The sequence below is a fragment of the Protopterus annectens genome, chromosome 9.part0, assembly GCF_019279795.1.
Source record: "Protopterus annectens isolate FY-2018-M chromosome 9.part0, PAN1.0, whole genome shotgun sequence".
In the NCBI taxonomy this organism is placed as follows: Eukaryota; Metazoa; Chordata; order Ceratodontiformes; family Protopteridae; genus Protopterus; species Protopterus annectens.
Genome location: NC_056743.1, coordinates 809,889,099 through 809,904,068, shown reverse-complemented (window position 1 = coordinate 809,904,068; position 14,970 = coordinate 809,889,099). Strand labels below are relative to the sequence as shown.

Below are 14,970 nucleotides of genomic sequence, written 5' to 3'. Positions count from 1 at the left end.
AGATGGCTTTGAGTGATGGGCATTACCAACATATGATCAACTTAAGTAGGGATGAAAGGGAAACTCTAGACCAGTGATGGTGAACCTATAACATGCATGTCAAAGGTGACACACCATAACGTTTTGAGTGACACATCAGTGTTCACCAACACCCAAGTTACCAAAGAAACTGAATGAACAAAGAAACAAGAAATATGTGAACCTGCACTTATCTATTAAAACTCTGCAATAAAAAAGTCATTTATTGATGTTAATCAAATCAAATGCAATGTGTTCAATATTTTTTTCAGTTCGATTCAAAATTACTATTAAAAGTAGGGTAATTTTTTGGTGCACTATTTTAAGCCCAATTATTAGTGCACATATCATTTTCCCTATTTTAAGTCACTGATTTTTCTTTTACTTTTACAATACATAGCAGCACACATGATTGGACTATATATTTTTAAATGAATATGTAAAGAATTGTTTATCTTTTGTTTGGGGGAGGGTGACATGCCAGCAGAGTCAAGATAGGCATTTTCTGAATTTTTGACATTCCAAACTCAAAAGGTTCACCATCATTGCTCTAGACCATATTTCAGCAAGTGGGTTATTAAGAGTTATGAAACCAGATAAAAGAGGTGGAGCAGTTATTACGGTAAAATGCTGGAACTCCATTATGATAATTTAATGAACCCCCTATTAAGACCAATAGTTGCGGCACAGGGTTCGAAAATATACCCCTTAGTTATGTCCACAGACAGCTGTCTAAAACCCTTTCATCGATGTGACAACATATTTTGAAAGACTCATGAAGTTTACTGACTAGTATTAGTGATGATTTGTGGGAACAGGAACTTTCATTTTTGACCGGCCTTTAATCGAGTATGCCAGATGAGCAAAGGTTATTAATGTTTTATGAGGTCCACTTTTAATTTCTTAGATTCTGCCAGAGTTGACTGTTTTATTGAATCTTATGGAATTGGTTTTAAAGAACAACTTTTTATTCTCAAAAGGAGATTTTTTAGACAAATTTAAAGGTGTGGCCATGAGGGCTGCTTATGCCTCCATGTTTGCCATATTGTTATGCAGAAATGGTAATAAAGCTTTGTATTGAGTTCAGAATTTGCTACTTGTTGGATGAGATATTTTAGATTTCTCGAAGACATAGACACCATTGAGAGGATCAATTAATTTTAAACTATATAAATAGTACTACCAATTTTTTTGTGGCTCAGTCATTCAAATTCTCAAAATGCAGTTATTTTTTTGGACATTACATTATTTAAATGGAACAGCTTTCTTAAAATATGTACAGGAAGCCTACATTTTCTAACTCTTATGTACACTATAGTAACTGTCATCCACTGAAATAGAAACACAATCTGGTTAAAGGGCAATTGGTATATTTATCAAGAATGAGTTCCAAGGATGATATGTTTAGAAGTAAGACAAATATATTGTCTAATATGTCTGTACGAATGTGTACCCCAAAAATCTCTTGAAAACCCTAATTATGGAAGTACAAAAGGAGAGGGTAGATAAATTTAAACCCTTGTTAGGGACAAAAGAAAACCTCTTTACCATGACTTTAAGGGGAGGATATGGAAACCCACAATTGGAAACCCTGCAATCTGGAGCGTTTCTCCCTGGGCCTCCACTGAAAATTGGCTTTGTTCCAAGTAGGACTTTCCCAGTTAACAAATGTTAAATAAATAAATAAATAAATAAAATAAAATTTTGAGAGAGCATTGGTACTCCGTTATCACAGGAGTTCTACAGCCCTCAAAAAAGTAATTTAATGCTGACCCTATGTTTTTAAAAGTATTTGAAAATAGTCCCAATTTTGTATTTAAAAGGGCTATGAATTTTAGGAAAAGATTTGAATACCATTCCACTAAATATACTAATGCAATTGATTTTACATATACAACAGTGTGTATTAAAAATGTTGAACATAATATCAATGTAGTAACATTTGGGATGGTGAACATTTATACAATGTTGGTAGGGAGAATGTGAACAATGATCGTTATAGACATACACTAATGTGTTTTGGAGACACAGTAAAAATATTTAATACAAATTTGCAGTACTTGAAATGATTACTAAAGATGTAAGGGGAGGTGCCTGGAATCAAGAACAGTGCTCAAAGAGTTAATTTGGCAATTAAGGTCCAATCATACAGAAATACCAGGTTTAAATGACCACATCTCTATTCATAACATTTTAAAGTTACACTCTGTAAAATTTAGAATTGTTTGGATTTACATCATGACTTTTAAGGTATAGTTTATGAAATGGGTTTTGTCTATATATTAAATATTAAATTATTAAATTTTAATTTTACATTTAATAAAGACAACTAGTGCTATTTTATTATAGTTTTCATTTTACATTTTTATTTCTTGAAGCTTATGTCAGATCAAAAGTTTGTAATTGATTTTTAAGTGTGTATTTTACATATTTTAGACAATATATGCCAATTTTTAAATATAGGTGGTCATGTGATTCTTAGAATGCAGACAATCGGCTGACACTGGACTGAAATGTATATTTAAATTTGTGTTGTGTGTATAGAACTTTAGTTCTGATGAAGTTCTGGTAAGAGGACAAAAGTACTAAACTAAAGTTTATTAAAATATTTAAATTCATTGTGACCATTTGGATTTATTTTAACAATCCCAAATTATGCTGATAATTTTGGGCCATTTTTGTCAACATTTTCAGCTACATTTGTTGTCAGTGTTTTTTAGGTTCCTGTAGGTACCACTGTTCCCTCAAACACATTGGCAAATATAACTTAGCAGATAAAAACTAAAATGATATACACAACATTCATTTTGAAACCTGTGTCAGTCTTGGGTGCTCTCTAGGTTTCTTACCTACCTGCCAGATGTAGAGAATATAGTTTGGCTTTTTGTTCACTTCATATGTGTAGAGAATCAGGTAGCAGTCTCCCCCATAAAAGAACCCATGTTGCTCTTTCTCTACTGGTGCTAACTCCATGTTTTCAATTCGCCAAACCTAGAAGAAGTAGCAGTAATTAATGATTAGGTAAAACCAGACAATATTGAAAATATTAAATTGACATAAAAGGTATGTATACACACACACACATATAGCACCCTAGATGAAATGAGCACAATGTTGACATCTGTTTGGCTGATACAATTTGACCGACAGATGTAGATAGTTGGCATGTGCATGAAATCAACAATTGCCAGGAAGAGGAATATTCTCTTTAGCCAGTGATTGTGCAATCTCAGTGTTAGTATATGTAATTAGCAGGGCTGTGGTGGTGCTGGAGGCTGACCTCAGTGCAAAAACACTGTTCATTTATCCCACTCTGGTTCTATCCTTGGAGCATGCACATTATGTGTCAACATTCTGTGCATCAGCGCTTTACATCGATATTCTGGGTGGCAACATTGTGATCAAATAACCAAATTCCACCACGAAGGCTAAGTGAATAACCAAAAACCACAGTTCAGAAAGTACAAGCCTAGCCCACTTCTATGGACTAGGCTTGTAAAGGCCCCAGGGCCATTAGCCTAGTACACATCTATAAACCTATGAACCTAAAATTCACTCAAAGTACACAAAGGAAGACCAAAAATGAACTTGCGTAGTATATTTTAATAGTCACTTTCATAAAACACTTCTTCAGAACACACAGTAAAAAGCACAACAATGCACTTAAATACTCCTCAAAATGGCAATTAAAATTAATTAAGTACATTAAATAATTAATTGAAGTCACACAGCACTATACAAAATTAACCCTTTAACTTCTTGTCTTTCAAAAAATGTTTAATATTTATGTGTTCATTTAAAGCAGATGGAGTATCAGCACCAAGTTTTATCTGCTTAAATACCTCTCTAGTTTCCACCTGATTTTTAAAACCATCCCCTCTTTTGTCTACACTGACCTGTTCTAAAACAGTAAAACAATTTTTCTTAAATTTCTTACAAACATCAGAATGTTTAAATAAAGCATTATTTACATCTCTTCATTTTATTGCACTCAAGTCTTCTTTGATTCCATCACATAATCATCTCGTAGTCATTCCAATATAAAACAAATCACAGCCTGAACATAATGCAATATAAATCACACCTCTAGACTTACAATTGCATCTGAATCCAAAGTTTACAGTATAGGACAAATGGGGCAACATAACATAAGGTTTCTCACCTGTTTTGTTAAAGGGTTTTGTGAATAAATCTAGTAGATTTGACAAGGAGGTCAGCCTTAACATCCCTCGTTGTACTTTAGATATGTCTGTAGATGCTTCTAACATCAGGAAGATCATCAGTAATAACTGGAGAATTATTAATAGTAACAAGGACTTTGGACAGATTTTAGGAAACACCCCCCCACAGTTTATTAGTACCAGAGATTTTACTATAAAACAATTGCTGGAAAGGTCTGACACTAAAGTTATATCAATTTCAACCAACAAAAGTAAAGGGACCTATAAATGCAACAGTTGTTCTATATGCTGGTACATTCATGATGGACCTTATGTTATGTTGCCCCATTTGTCCGATAGTTTTAGAACAAGTCAATATAGACAAAAGAGAGGATGATTTTAAAAATCAGGTGGAAACTAGAGAGGTATTTTGGCAGATAAAACTTGGTGCTGATACTCCATCTGCTTTAAATGAACACATAAATATTAAGTGTTTTTTGAAAGACAAGAAATTAAAGGGTTAATTTTGTATAGTGCTGTGTGACTTCAATTAATTATTTAATTTGTTAATTAATTAATTTTAATTGCCATTTTTGAGTATTTAAGTGCATTGTTGTGCTTTTTAGTGTGTGTTCTGAAGATGTGTTTTGCAAAAGTGGATGTTAAAATATACTGTGCTAGCTAATATTTGGTCTTTGTTTGTGCACTTTAAGTGAATTTTTGAACTGCAACATTGTGATCATTCAATCTATAATAATAATATACATACATATGTGTGTGTGTGTCTTTGTATATATTTAAATATACACAGACTATATATATATATATATATATATATATATATATATATATATATATATATCTATAGATACACACACACAAACACACACACACACACACACACACACACACACACACACACACACACACACACACATATATATATATATATATATATATATATATATATATATATATATATGTTGTTGTTGTGTCTTTTGGCTTTTCCCGGTTAGGGGCTGCCACAGCGGAACTCTGGTCCGCTAATGATTGGCAGTAGAATTTTACGTGTCGAGTTACCGGCCCTGACGCACAACCTTCAACAAAGGTACGCCCATTCACGCATGCCTCCACAGAGAAGACGCTCTAGCTGAGAATCGAACAGGACAACGTTTTACTGTGAGGCAACAACGTGACCGCAGCACCACCACCGCAGTCTACATATATATATATATATATATATATATATATATATATATATATATATATATATATATATATATAGACAGATATAGATATAAATATGTGTGTATATATATATATATATATATATATATATATATATAGACAGATATAGATATAAATATGTGTGTATATATATATATCTATATATATATATATATATATATATATATATATATATATATATATATATATATATATATATATATATATATATTTTTTTTTTTTTTTTTAACAAATTCACAGCAGATGGTTTTGCAGTAAAAATGAAATGTGAATGATTAAACAAGGCTGTACATTCAGGAAAAAAGTAAAAATGCAGACTATTAGACTAGCATTTAACTGTTTCATTTCAGTATTGCCAAGTTAAAATCCAATGGTGCTACTTAACAGCTTTGTTTTACTTTCACAGTATAATAGGAGTGAATGGCTGAAATGATAAAATATGTTGTTTATTTTGTTTTTCTTGTCTGTGGCTATCTTTTAGTCCAGTTTGGGAAAATGTCGTTCCACTAATTATCACATTAATAACAATGTACTAAGCACTCAGTCAGTCCTGAGGGACTTGGGTACCCAGGGTGATAGCAATCTGGCTTTTGACCACCATGTTGCCTCCATTGTACTTTCTACATAGCCCACGTCAGAAGTAAGGGTATTTCATCCAGGAACAAGGCGGTCATAACATCCCAGTACACCTCCCTTATCAGTCCCATTATCGAGTATAATACCGCCTTCAGCATGTACCTTGCCAAGCACATGTAGCAGTTGGAGACACCACAGAGTTTCCTGACCAGGAAAATCCAGGGTCTCAAACATCTATCCTATACAGATAGGCTAAAAGTCCTTTCCCTCTACTCAGTCTCATACAGACAGCTCAGAGGTGACCTGTGTCTGGCATACAAGGCCGTCTCAGACTCAGCCTTGATGGAGTTGCTGCATATCTGTAAGTCATACTCCACTCACGCAACTCGCACACAAGGTCTCAACCTCATCTGTGACATTAATATGACTTGTTGGCTGGATAGATTTGTGGAATAGACTTCCTCTCCATGTCAAGAAGAGTAGCTCCCTAGCCCTCTTTAAGAGGAACCTGGACGACTGGATGGGAAACAGAAAATATACCCCTGGAATCTCACCTTTGTCCCTGCTGGACAGGGAAAACAGGTACTGACTTTGTGGGAACATGAACAAAATTCTTGGCTAGGCTTATAAGGGCCTCTGGGCCAACAGCCTAGTATCATCCTATGAACCTATGTTATGCATCCGGTTATGATGGCAAATTGCAAACAAATATAAAGGTTGCAGATATGTTTAAATAATTTTCATATGGATACAGCAATCCTCATATCCTGTTCTGTCTGTCCTGATATGATCATTCAGGTCTCCTATTACAACACCTTTTCACATTGTCCTGATTTATCCAGTAGATCCCGCAGCTGCTGCCTGAATGCACTATCACAGAGCATCAGATAATCACTTCAGAGTCTACAGGGGGATACTATGAGACCTTCTGAAGTATGTGTTCATTGAACAGACATCAGGGGTCTAAGTGCTATGCACATTCACCTGGACACAAAGGTATGAGCTGCAATGACCATCCTAGATACAAAGTCCTGATAGGGACTCACGAGCGGCACATTAGGTATATCTTAGGCCTCTACAAGTTCTGTGACATCAGGCTATAGGATGTGAAAGAGCATATCTGGTTCCATGAATATCAGCACCAACACCATGAGGGCAGTTTATGAGGCTGCATGATTCCCTAAGGCCCTGGGAGCCATGGTGTGCATCCATGTTACTATTAAGGACCCACCTGGTCTCGAGGGACAGATATACCTGTATACAAAGGGCTACCACTCTCTGAACTGACAGGTGATCTGTAATGTTCAGTGCATTATTTACAATGTGTCTGTCCCCCACATGGTTAGTTCACATGATTCACACATATATTGCACATCCACCCTATACCAGCAGTTCCTCTGAGGGGATGTCCCACAGGATAATGTGGTTGGTAGGTGAACACACATAGTAGATAGCAAATGTGCCTCATAAAATTATGTGACTTGCGATTTGCATACAATGCTAGATATGTCCTCGGGCCATGGATGATGATCCTCATTTGCAACCCACAAACAAGGGCAGAAATGTCAAACAATATGGCCCATGATGAAATAAGAAATATTGTGGAAAGAATCTTTGTACTACTGAAGAGCAGTTTCTCCTGCTTGACACCTCCAGTGAGGTACTACAGTATGGCTTGCAGATATGCTGCATCATATTTGCAATGTGTAAATAGATAGTGCAGGCCAACAACACCAAGGGGGGAGAGGTTATATATGACACAGCAACAGGGCAGGTAAGAGATCCATGGGAAGACAGCTGAGGAGTGGAGGCACAGCTGAGGCAAAAGTGGGCCCTATATGTTGCAGCAATGGCACATGGGTGATATCTGGTTCACAACTATTGACCAATACAACAGCACAGAATTATATGATGCATGCTTTAACACTCAGGCTATATAGGACAGTCCATAGTCTGGCTACAGGGTGCATCAGGCATCAGCAAACCTACTTAGGATAAGAAATGGTTGGCAGGGCATAGTCATCATTATTTGCTGAGATGGAAGTGGCACAGTGACAGTTGCCTGCAACACTACAGAGTGGGATATGGTCACAAGAGTTGAATTCAGCAGCTGCATATTCTAGGAGATTGCGGAGTGTCACGGATACTGTTTTCAACAGAGAGGGTTGTATTGTCACTCTGTAATCACTAACAACATGCACTGTACTGGATAGCCATGCCATTGTGGAGACAAGTGTCAGACATGGGATCAAGCCACAGGGCCTTGCATGCCTATCCTGAGGAGGCCTTGCATGAGTAGAGCCTGAATTACATATCCAGACATTAGTGGAGATACCATGCCATGTACCAGCATGTGTCACCAATGGTGCACCTGTAGTGTTTTGTGTCCTTTGACATAGGACATTCCAATAGCTCACCCTTTTGTCTGAACCCTCCATTGGCCACAGTCACCACAGTCAATAAACAAAGAGGAATGTCAGTCACAATGTGTATCATCAATGCACCTATGGAGGCAACATCAGTCACCTGTAACATCAACTGCAGTATCATGTCATTGTACCAGTTTAGGTAACTGTGCAGATGGCACATATTCTGCTATATGCCAGACAGCACACTTGCAAGCTGCATATTGTCATGCTTGCAACTGACTGCACCTGAATGCCAACCTAGACATCCACTGATTCATTCTGAGTAATGCATGCATATGATGGACAGTAAATAACTCATGGCACCATTGGATGCCCTTGCAGCCCTCCTGACATCAGCTCTCTATTGCCTTACTGTGCTGGACCATCCAACAGTAGAATTTATCAGCTGCAGCAGCCCTCCTGACATCAGCTCTCTATTGCCTTACTGTACTGGACCATCTAACAGTAGAATATGTGAATGCATGACATTATCAGCTGCAGCAGCCCTCCTGACATCAGCTCTCTATTGCCTTACTGCGCTGGACCATCCAACAGTGGAATCTATGAATGCATGAAAGGTATGATGTCACTGTGAGCCCACAGACCTATAGGTTTTACTATCCCCCTGTGCTATGCATATTGGGACACATGTTAAGCATTGCTGTACAATATTCTGTAGTGTGTACCTTGTTGGGAAAGACATTGCATTTGCAGAATGGATATTCTCACAGGAAAGAGGTGCAGGCTGGTAAGCATAATATCCACTTCATGTGTAAGCATTCCATGTCCACAGTAGTAATAATAGTATGGCCAATACTAACCTGCCACATCATTATAGACACATGAGTAGTAGGTGTCAGACCTGCACCCATATTCAAGTCACCACCTGGTATGAGGGGTCAAGTTTCATGTTTGACAAACATTACCAAAAATGCATCAACCTTTTTACAGCTCCTTTAGTGCTGTTTGAGGTGTTTTTTTCAATGGCAATGTTCTGAGCCTTCTCCTTTAAATAGGAAAGGACATCTGTAACCCTCCTTTATATGTGTTATAGGACCCTATTCTGGTCTCCTACAGCATTCACATCTCATACTATGCCCTGCCATATCTGGTTCCTAACCTGCTGGTCTACAAAACCTTTGACAATTAAGTGCATATTACATATGCCTTCAGAGGGGCTGCAGTGGCATATCATTTTCTTGGGTTCTGAACTTTTCCAGTCAGTGCCTCTCCTAGGTGGCTATATCTGTAAACCTACAGACAACACACATAATTTGTGAGTGTATGTGCTCAGCTGCACCATTCATGTGTTAGTGTCCATGGCTCCTTCCCCACTCTATCCATCTCGCCATTGTTTGCAATTATTAGCTTTGATCTGTTGTATAGTATTGCACCCTGCATCTATGAAAGACCATTGCAACCTTCCACCCTATATACACCATGCTATCTCATGCAATTTATTTAACCATGGAATCCCTTCCACAGGCATACACCACTGTGTCAAAGAATGTGGTGGCCCTAAGTGTAGCACGTCTGGGTATGTGGGTTTAAAATATGGTACCATTACTCCTTGGGTACCTTGGTATAGTGTTGCACTACCCATTACTGCTACCTATCTCCTGTATTATGTCGCATTGTTGCTTAGTATGCCACAACTATCTCTTTAGTACTGCACATGTATTCTGAATCCCAAGCAGAATTTAACAATAGGAAAATATGAATAGGGTATGGTAGAATTATTATTATTTTTTATTTTCAGTGAAAAAAGTTGTGGACACTTAGAATATCTTCTAAACTCTTTCTTCATTGACTCCATTAAATATCTTACTACAAATATGTCTACAAACCCACCTTCTAATGATACCCACCCAACTTCACCTACCTCCACTTTCTCGCTAAAACCCACCTCCAGTGCATACATCAGATGTCTCCTCTCCAGACTCAAACCATGCTCCCCTTCTGCTGACAACTTACCCCCACAGTTTCTCAAAATAGCCCCCAATTCCATTGCCTACCCCATTTCTATTCTTATCAATCGATCTAGCCTTGAAAACATTGTGCCCAAGCTAGAGGAAAAATTCTGTTATTCCTCTCCACAAAGAAGGAAACTCTACAAACCCCTCCAACTACCATCCCATCACAATCCTATCTCCTCTCTTCAAGATTATGGAAAAATTCATCCACAAACAAATCCTGGAACACCTCATACAGAATAATCTCTTAAACCCAACACAACATGGTTTTCGTCCCCATCATAGCACAGCCACCACTCTCATAACTTTCACTCAGACCATCGCCAAAACCCGTGATGACAACAAACTAGTCTCTAGTCTCATCCTAGATTTATCCAAAGCTTTGGACACTATATCCCACAATTTGCTTATATCTAAACTTAAAGGCCTTAACTTCTCCCAATCCACTATGTTCTGGTTCACTAGCTACCTCTCTAATAGACTCCAGTCTGTTAGGTGGCTATCAGCCTCCTCTCCCTTCCTTCCTGTTCATACTGGAGTACCACAAGGTTCAATACTAGGGCACCTCCTCTTTAGCATTTTTACAAATAATCTTCACTCTGCCTGCTCCCACTCCTCTCTTATCCAATATGCTGATGATTCTACTATCATATCCTGTTCTGATAATCTCCCCCACCTATTATCCCCTACCCAAGACTCACTTCTGTCTGTTGAAAAATGGTTAACTGGCAACAAACTCTTACTTAATCCAAAGAAAACTAAACTACTTCTGTTCCTCCCAAAAAACCTACAGCATTATAAATCCTCCATCTCAGTCTCTTTACTCAACAACACTACCATCTCAGCAGAAACTCGTTACAAACTCCTGGGTGTGGTTATTGATGGTCAATTTAACTTTGACATCCACATCCTACAAACCATCAAAAGAACACACCAAAAACTAGGTTTGCTATACAGGAAAAGAAAATACCTCACAAATAACTTAAAACAAACTCTGATACAAGCTTTTCTACTAACTACTCTCTTCTACGCTGCATCTATTCTCACCAACTTACAAACCAGCCTCATGACTAAACTTGAATCTACCTACAATAAAATAGCTAAATTTGCCACAAATCTCCCCTACTGCTCCAACCATGGCACTGCCCTACATAATCTTCAGTGGCCAGAAGGACATAACAACCTCCTACTTCCTCATCTCCAGCTCGCTCACTCTGTTCTTGTTATTAATCCCTCTCATTGCCCTGTTCTCCCTACTCTAATCTCTCCTATCCCAAGCATTCTCCCCATGGTGCAGACCTACATCTTCTGGAAGTCAATAGAAGAAACTGGGAAACTTCTTTATAGACATTCTGTTGCTAATATCTAGAATAACCTTCCCCTAGACTTAAGAGCATGCACTAGTACTTTCTGTTTTAAAAAATGTTAAAAGATTACACAAGCAGAACATGGTCTTGCCTCTGTCTCACTCCAACCTGACCTACCTCTCCCATTCTTCTCCTCCTATAGCTCTGCTAGTACTATCTGATCCCCCATTTCATATATCTATCTTCCTGCAGACAATTCTACCTAAATATCAAACAAGAACTGTAACACCTGCCTTTAATTACAGTTACATGTCAATGAAATTGTAATTGATTGATTCACTAACTGTAAATTGCATTTTACCCATTGTACATATGGAACTAAATGAGTTTATGTCTCTGTATAACTGCGGTGGTGGTGCTGCAGTAGCGTCGCCTCACAGTAAGACGTTGTTCTGTTCGATTCTCAGCTAGAGCGTCTTCTGTGTGGAGACATGCGTGAATGGGTGTACCTTCATTGAAGGTTGTGCATCAGGGCCGGCAACTCGGCACGTAAAAATCTACTGCCAATCATTAGCGGACCGGAGTTCCGCTGTGGCGACCCCTAACCGGGAAAAGCCGAAAAGACACAACAACAACAACATTGATTTACTGTAGAATTTCTTTATTGTTACCAATAGTAGGCACCCTACTGCTGGAGTTATCATGGTTCATGTATTGTTTCTTTTTATGTACTTCATGGTTTTATGTTTTCTTTCTTTTTGTCTTGGAGCTTTTCTCCAGGGGCCTCTGCTGAAAATGGGATTCTAGCCTAGTCAGACTAACCTGCTTAACAAATGTCAAATAAATAAATAAAATAAATAAATATCCTCCTACAAATGTTAATGAATTCAACAATGGGGGAAGAATGCAAAGTGGTATAGGAAATATATAAAGCTGTCCTGGTTAAAAGGAGTAAAATTATAAAGCAACAACTATCAGATTTTTTTTTTTTGGAATAAGGACTAAATTAACTACAGTGAAGTGAAGCAAACATGATTAAATAAGGATGTGTTGTACAGGTACATCCATTACTGTTTGAATTTGTTCTTCCAAAAAGGAACTTTAATATTGTCTACCTTGGAAATAATGCTGGGTTCCTGCACTCACTAGTCACAAACTTCTTTTTCTAAATTCACCTTTGACCATATTTATTATTAGTTTTAAAAAAAAATCAAATATGTAAAAGATCAATAATAAAACATTTTTGTTGTTTTCTTCTATCTTTTAATTATTCAATACATTTTATTGTTTTTATATTATTTTCTGCATAAATAGAACTGAATTAATCATTTCAAGTAAATGGACACAACAAAGACATATTTTAAAATTTAAAAACATAAAAACAATGCAGTGCAGTCACCCAAGTACCTGTGACAGTGCTAAGAGCTGAAATTTCTTATAGAACAGGTGAAGTATTTTATTTACACTGATTAAGTGTGTTTTGATTATTACTGCAGCACAAGTTAAAGCTGCTTTGTCTAAGGTCAACAATACAGCTTCCACAGGACCAGACAATATCCCTGGATGTGTTCTACATGAACTACAAAGTGAACTGGCACCACATCTGTTTGCCCTGTTCAATCACAGCCTCACCTCAGGCTTTGTTCCTACCAAATCGTGCACTGCTACAGTCATCCCTCTCCATAAAGGGGGAGTGAATACAGACCCTGGGAATTATTGGCCATTAGTCTGATGAGTCTGATATGTAAGGCTTTGAAGTGCATCATCATGGACCTAATTAACAAGGGTATAGGGAATCTCCAAACTCTAGATCCCATGCAATTTGGTTTTGTGAAAGGTAAATCATGCCTGCTCAACCTGGTTGACTTCTTTGAGTCAGTCACCACAGCTGTGGATGAGGGCAAGGCAGTTCATACAGCCTACCTCGATCTGGCCAAGGCATTTAATACCATTCCCCACTCAGGAATTATTGATAAACTCACCAAACTAGGCATCAACCCCTATATCACTAGGTGGGTTGCAAATTGGCTCACAGATAGAGCCAACAGTGTGAAAGTAGTAGACTCCAAGTCAGACTGTCGACCAGTCATGAGTGGAGTCCCACAGGGATCGGTCCTGTTTGGCATCTACTTCAAAAAAGTCCAGGCCAACACGGAGGGACTCTGGCTGACCAAGTTCTCAGACGACTGCAAAGTAGGAGCCTTTATTAACTCCCCAAGTGATGTAGATATCCAAGAAGAAAGAGGTCATCATTTCTCTCTACTCTTCCCTCATTAGGCCAGTCATCGAGTATAATGCCCCATTTGGGATCCTCTACAGAAGACCGACAGCTCACAACACCGACACTCACATCATTGACATCAAAAGCCCAACACACAAAATACCGACAACAGCGCTACTGCAGAAAAAAGGAAAATAACATTTCTTTTTTTCTGCTAGCAGGGGGGCTACGCCACCCTGCACCCCCCCCCCATGGTGGGCTACACCCCCATAACTTTAATATACCAACTCCAACATCGCACTACAGTGCAGGAATGGAAATATTTACATTCCGCACTATGGAGAATTACCGTTTTCCCATTGTCAGTATTTCGTGTGTCGGGCTTTTGGTGTCGGCGATGTGGGTGTCGGTGTTATGAGCTGTTGGTCTTCTGTAGGAGACCCCCCCCCCATTTGGCATGTACCTCACTAGACACATGCAACAGCTGGAAAGGCCACAAAAGTACCTCACAAAGAGGATCCTGGGCCTTAAACACATGTCCTACATGGATAGTCTCAAAAAACTCCATCTATTCTCTGTCTCATATCATCTACTAAAAGACGATCTCTGCTTGACTTACAAAGCATATCTGACCCAGCTCTGTTAGAAATGCTACATCTAAAGAAATCCCAGTCCCTCCACACCACACACTCCGGAGACTTCAAATTCATTACCACAATCAACAGAACATGCTGGAGGGACAGGTTTATAATCCAGACACTGCCCATGCTCTGGAATAGACTTTCCATACATGTCAAGCAGAGCACCTCACTGGCCCTCTTCAAGAGAAATCTTGATGAGTGGATGGGAAATAGAAAGTTCACCCCGGGGATCACTTCAGTGGCTGTACTTGATAGAGGCACAGGGAACTAAAATCGGGCGGCATGATGCCAGGGCAGTTCTATGGGCTAGGCTTGTAAAGTCTCCAGGGCCATTAGCCTAGTACACACCTATGAACCTATACAGATGAAAGTCTCCATTCTGTTTAATACTACTTGTAATAATGTTGCCTTACAATAA

At 38.2% G+C, this 14,970-nt stretch overlaps 1 protein-coding gene across 1 annotated transcript in view; it reads right to left on the bottom strand.

Moving 5' to 3' along the window:
• The window catches only part of AVIL (advillin), a 456,785-nt gene that overhangs the window by 154,272 nt on the left and 287,543 nt on the right, over positions 1–14,970 (bottom strand). Inside the window, exon 12 of the mRNA XM_044083463.1 lies at positions 2,872–3,009. Coding sequence (XP_043939398.1) covers positions 2,872–3,009 — 138 coding nt within the window. The remainder of the gene's footprint in view (positions 1–2,871; positions 3,010–14,970) is intronic.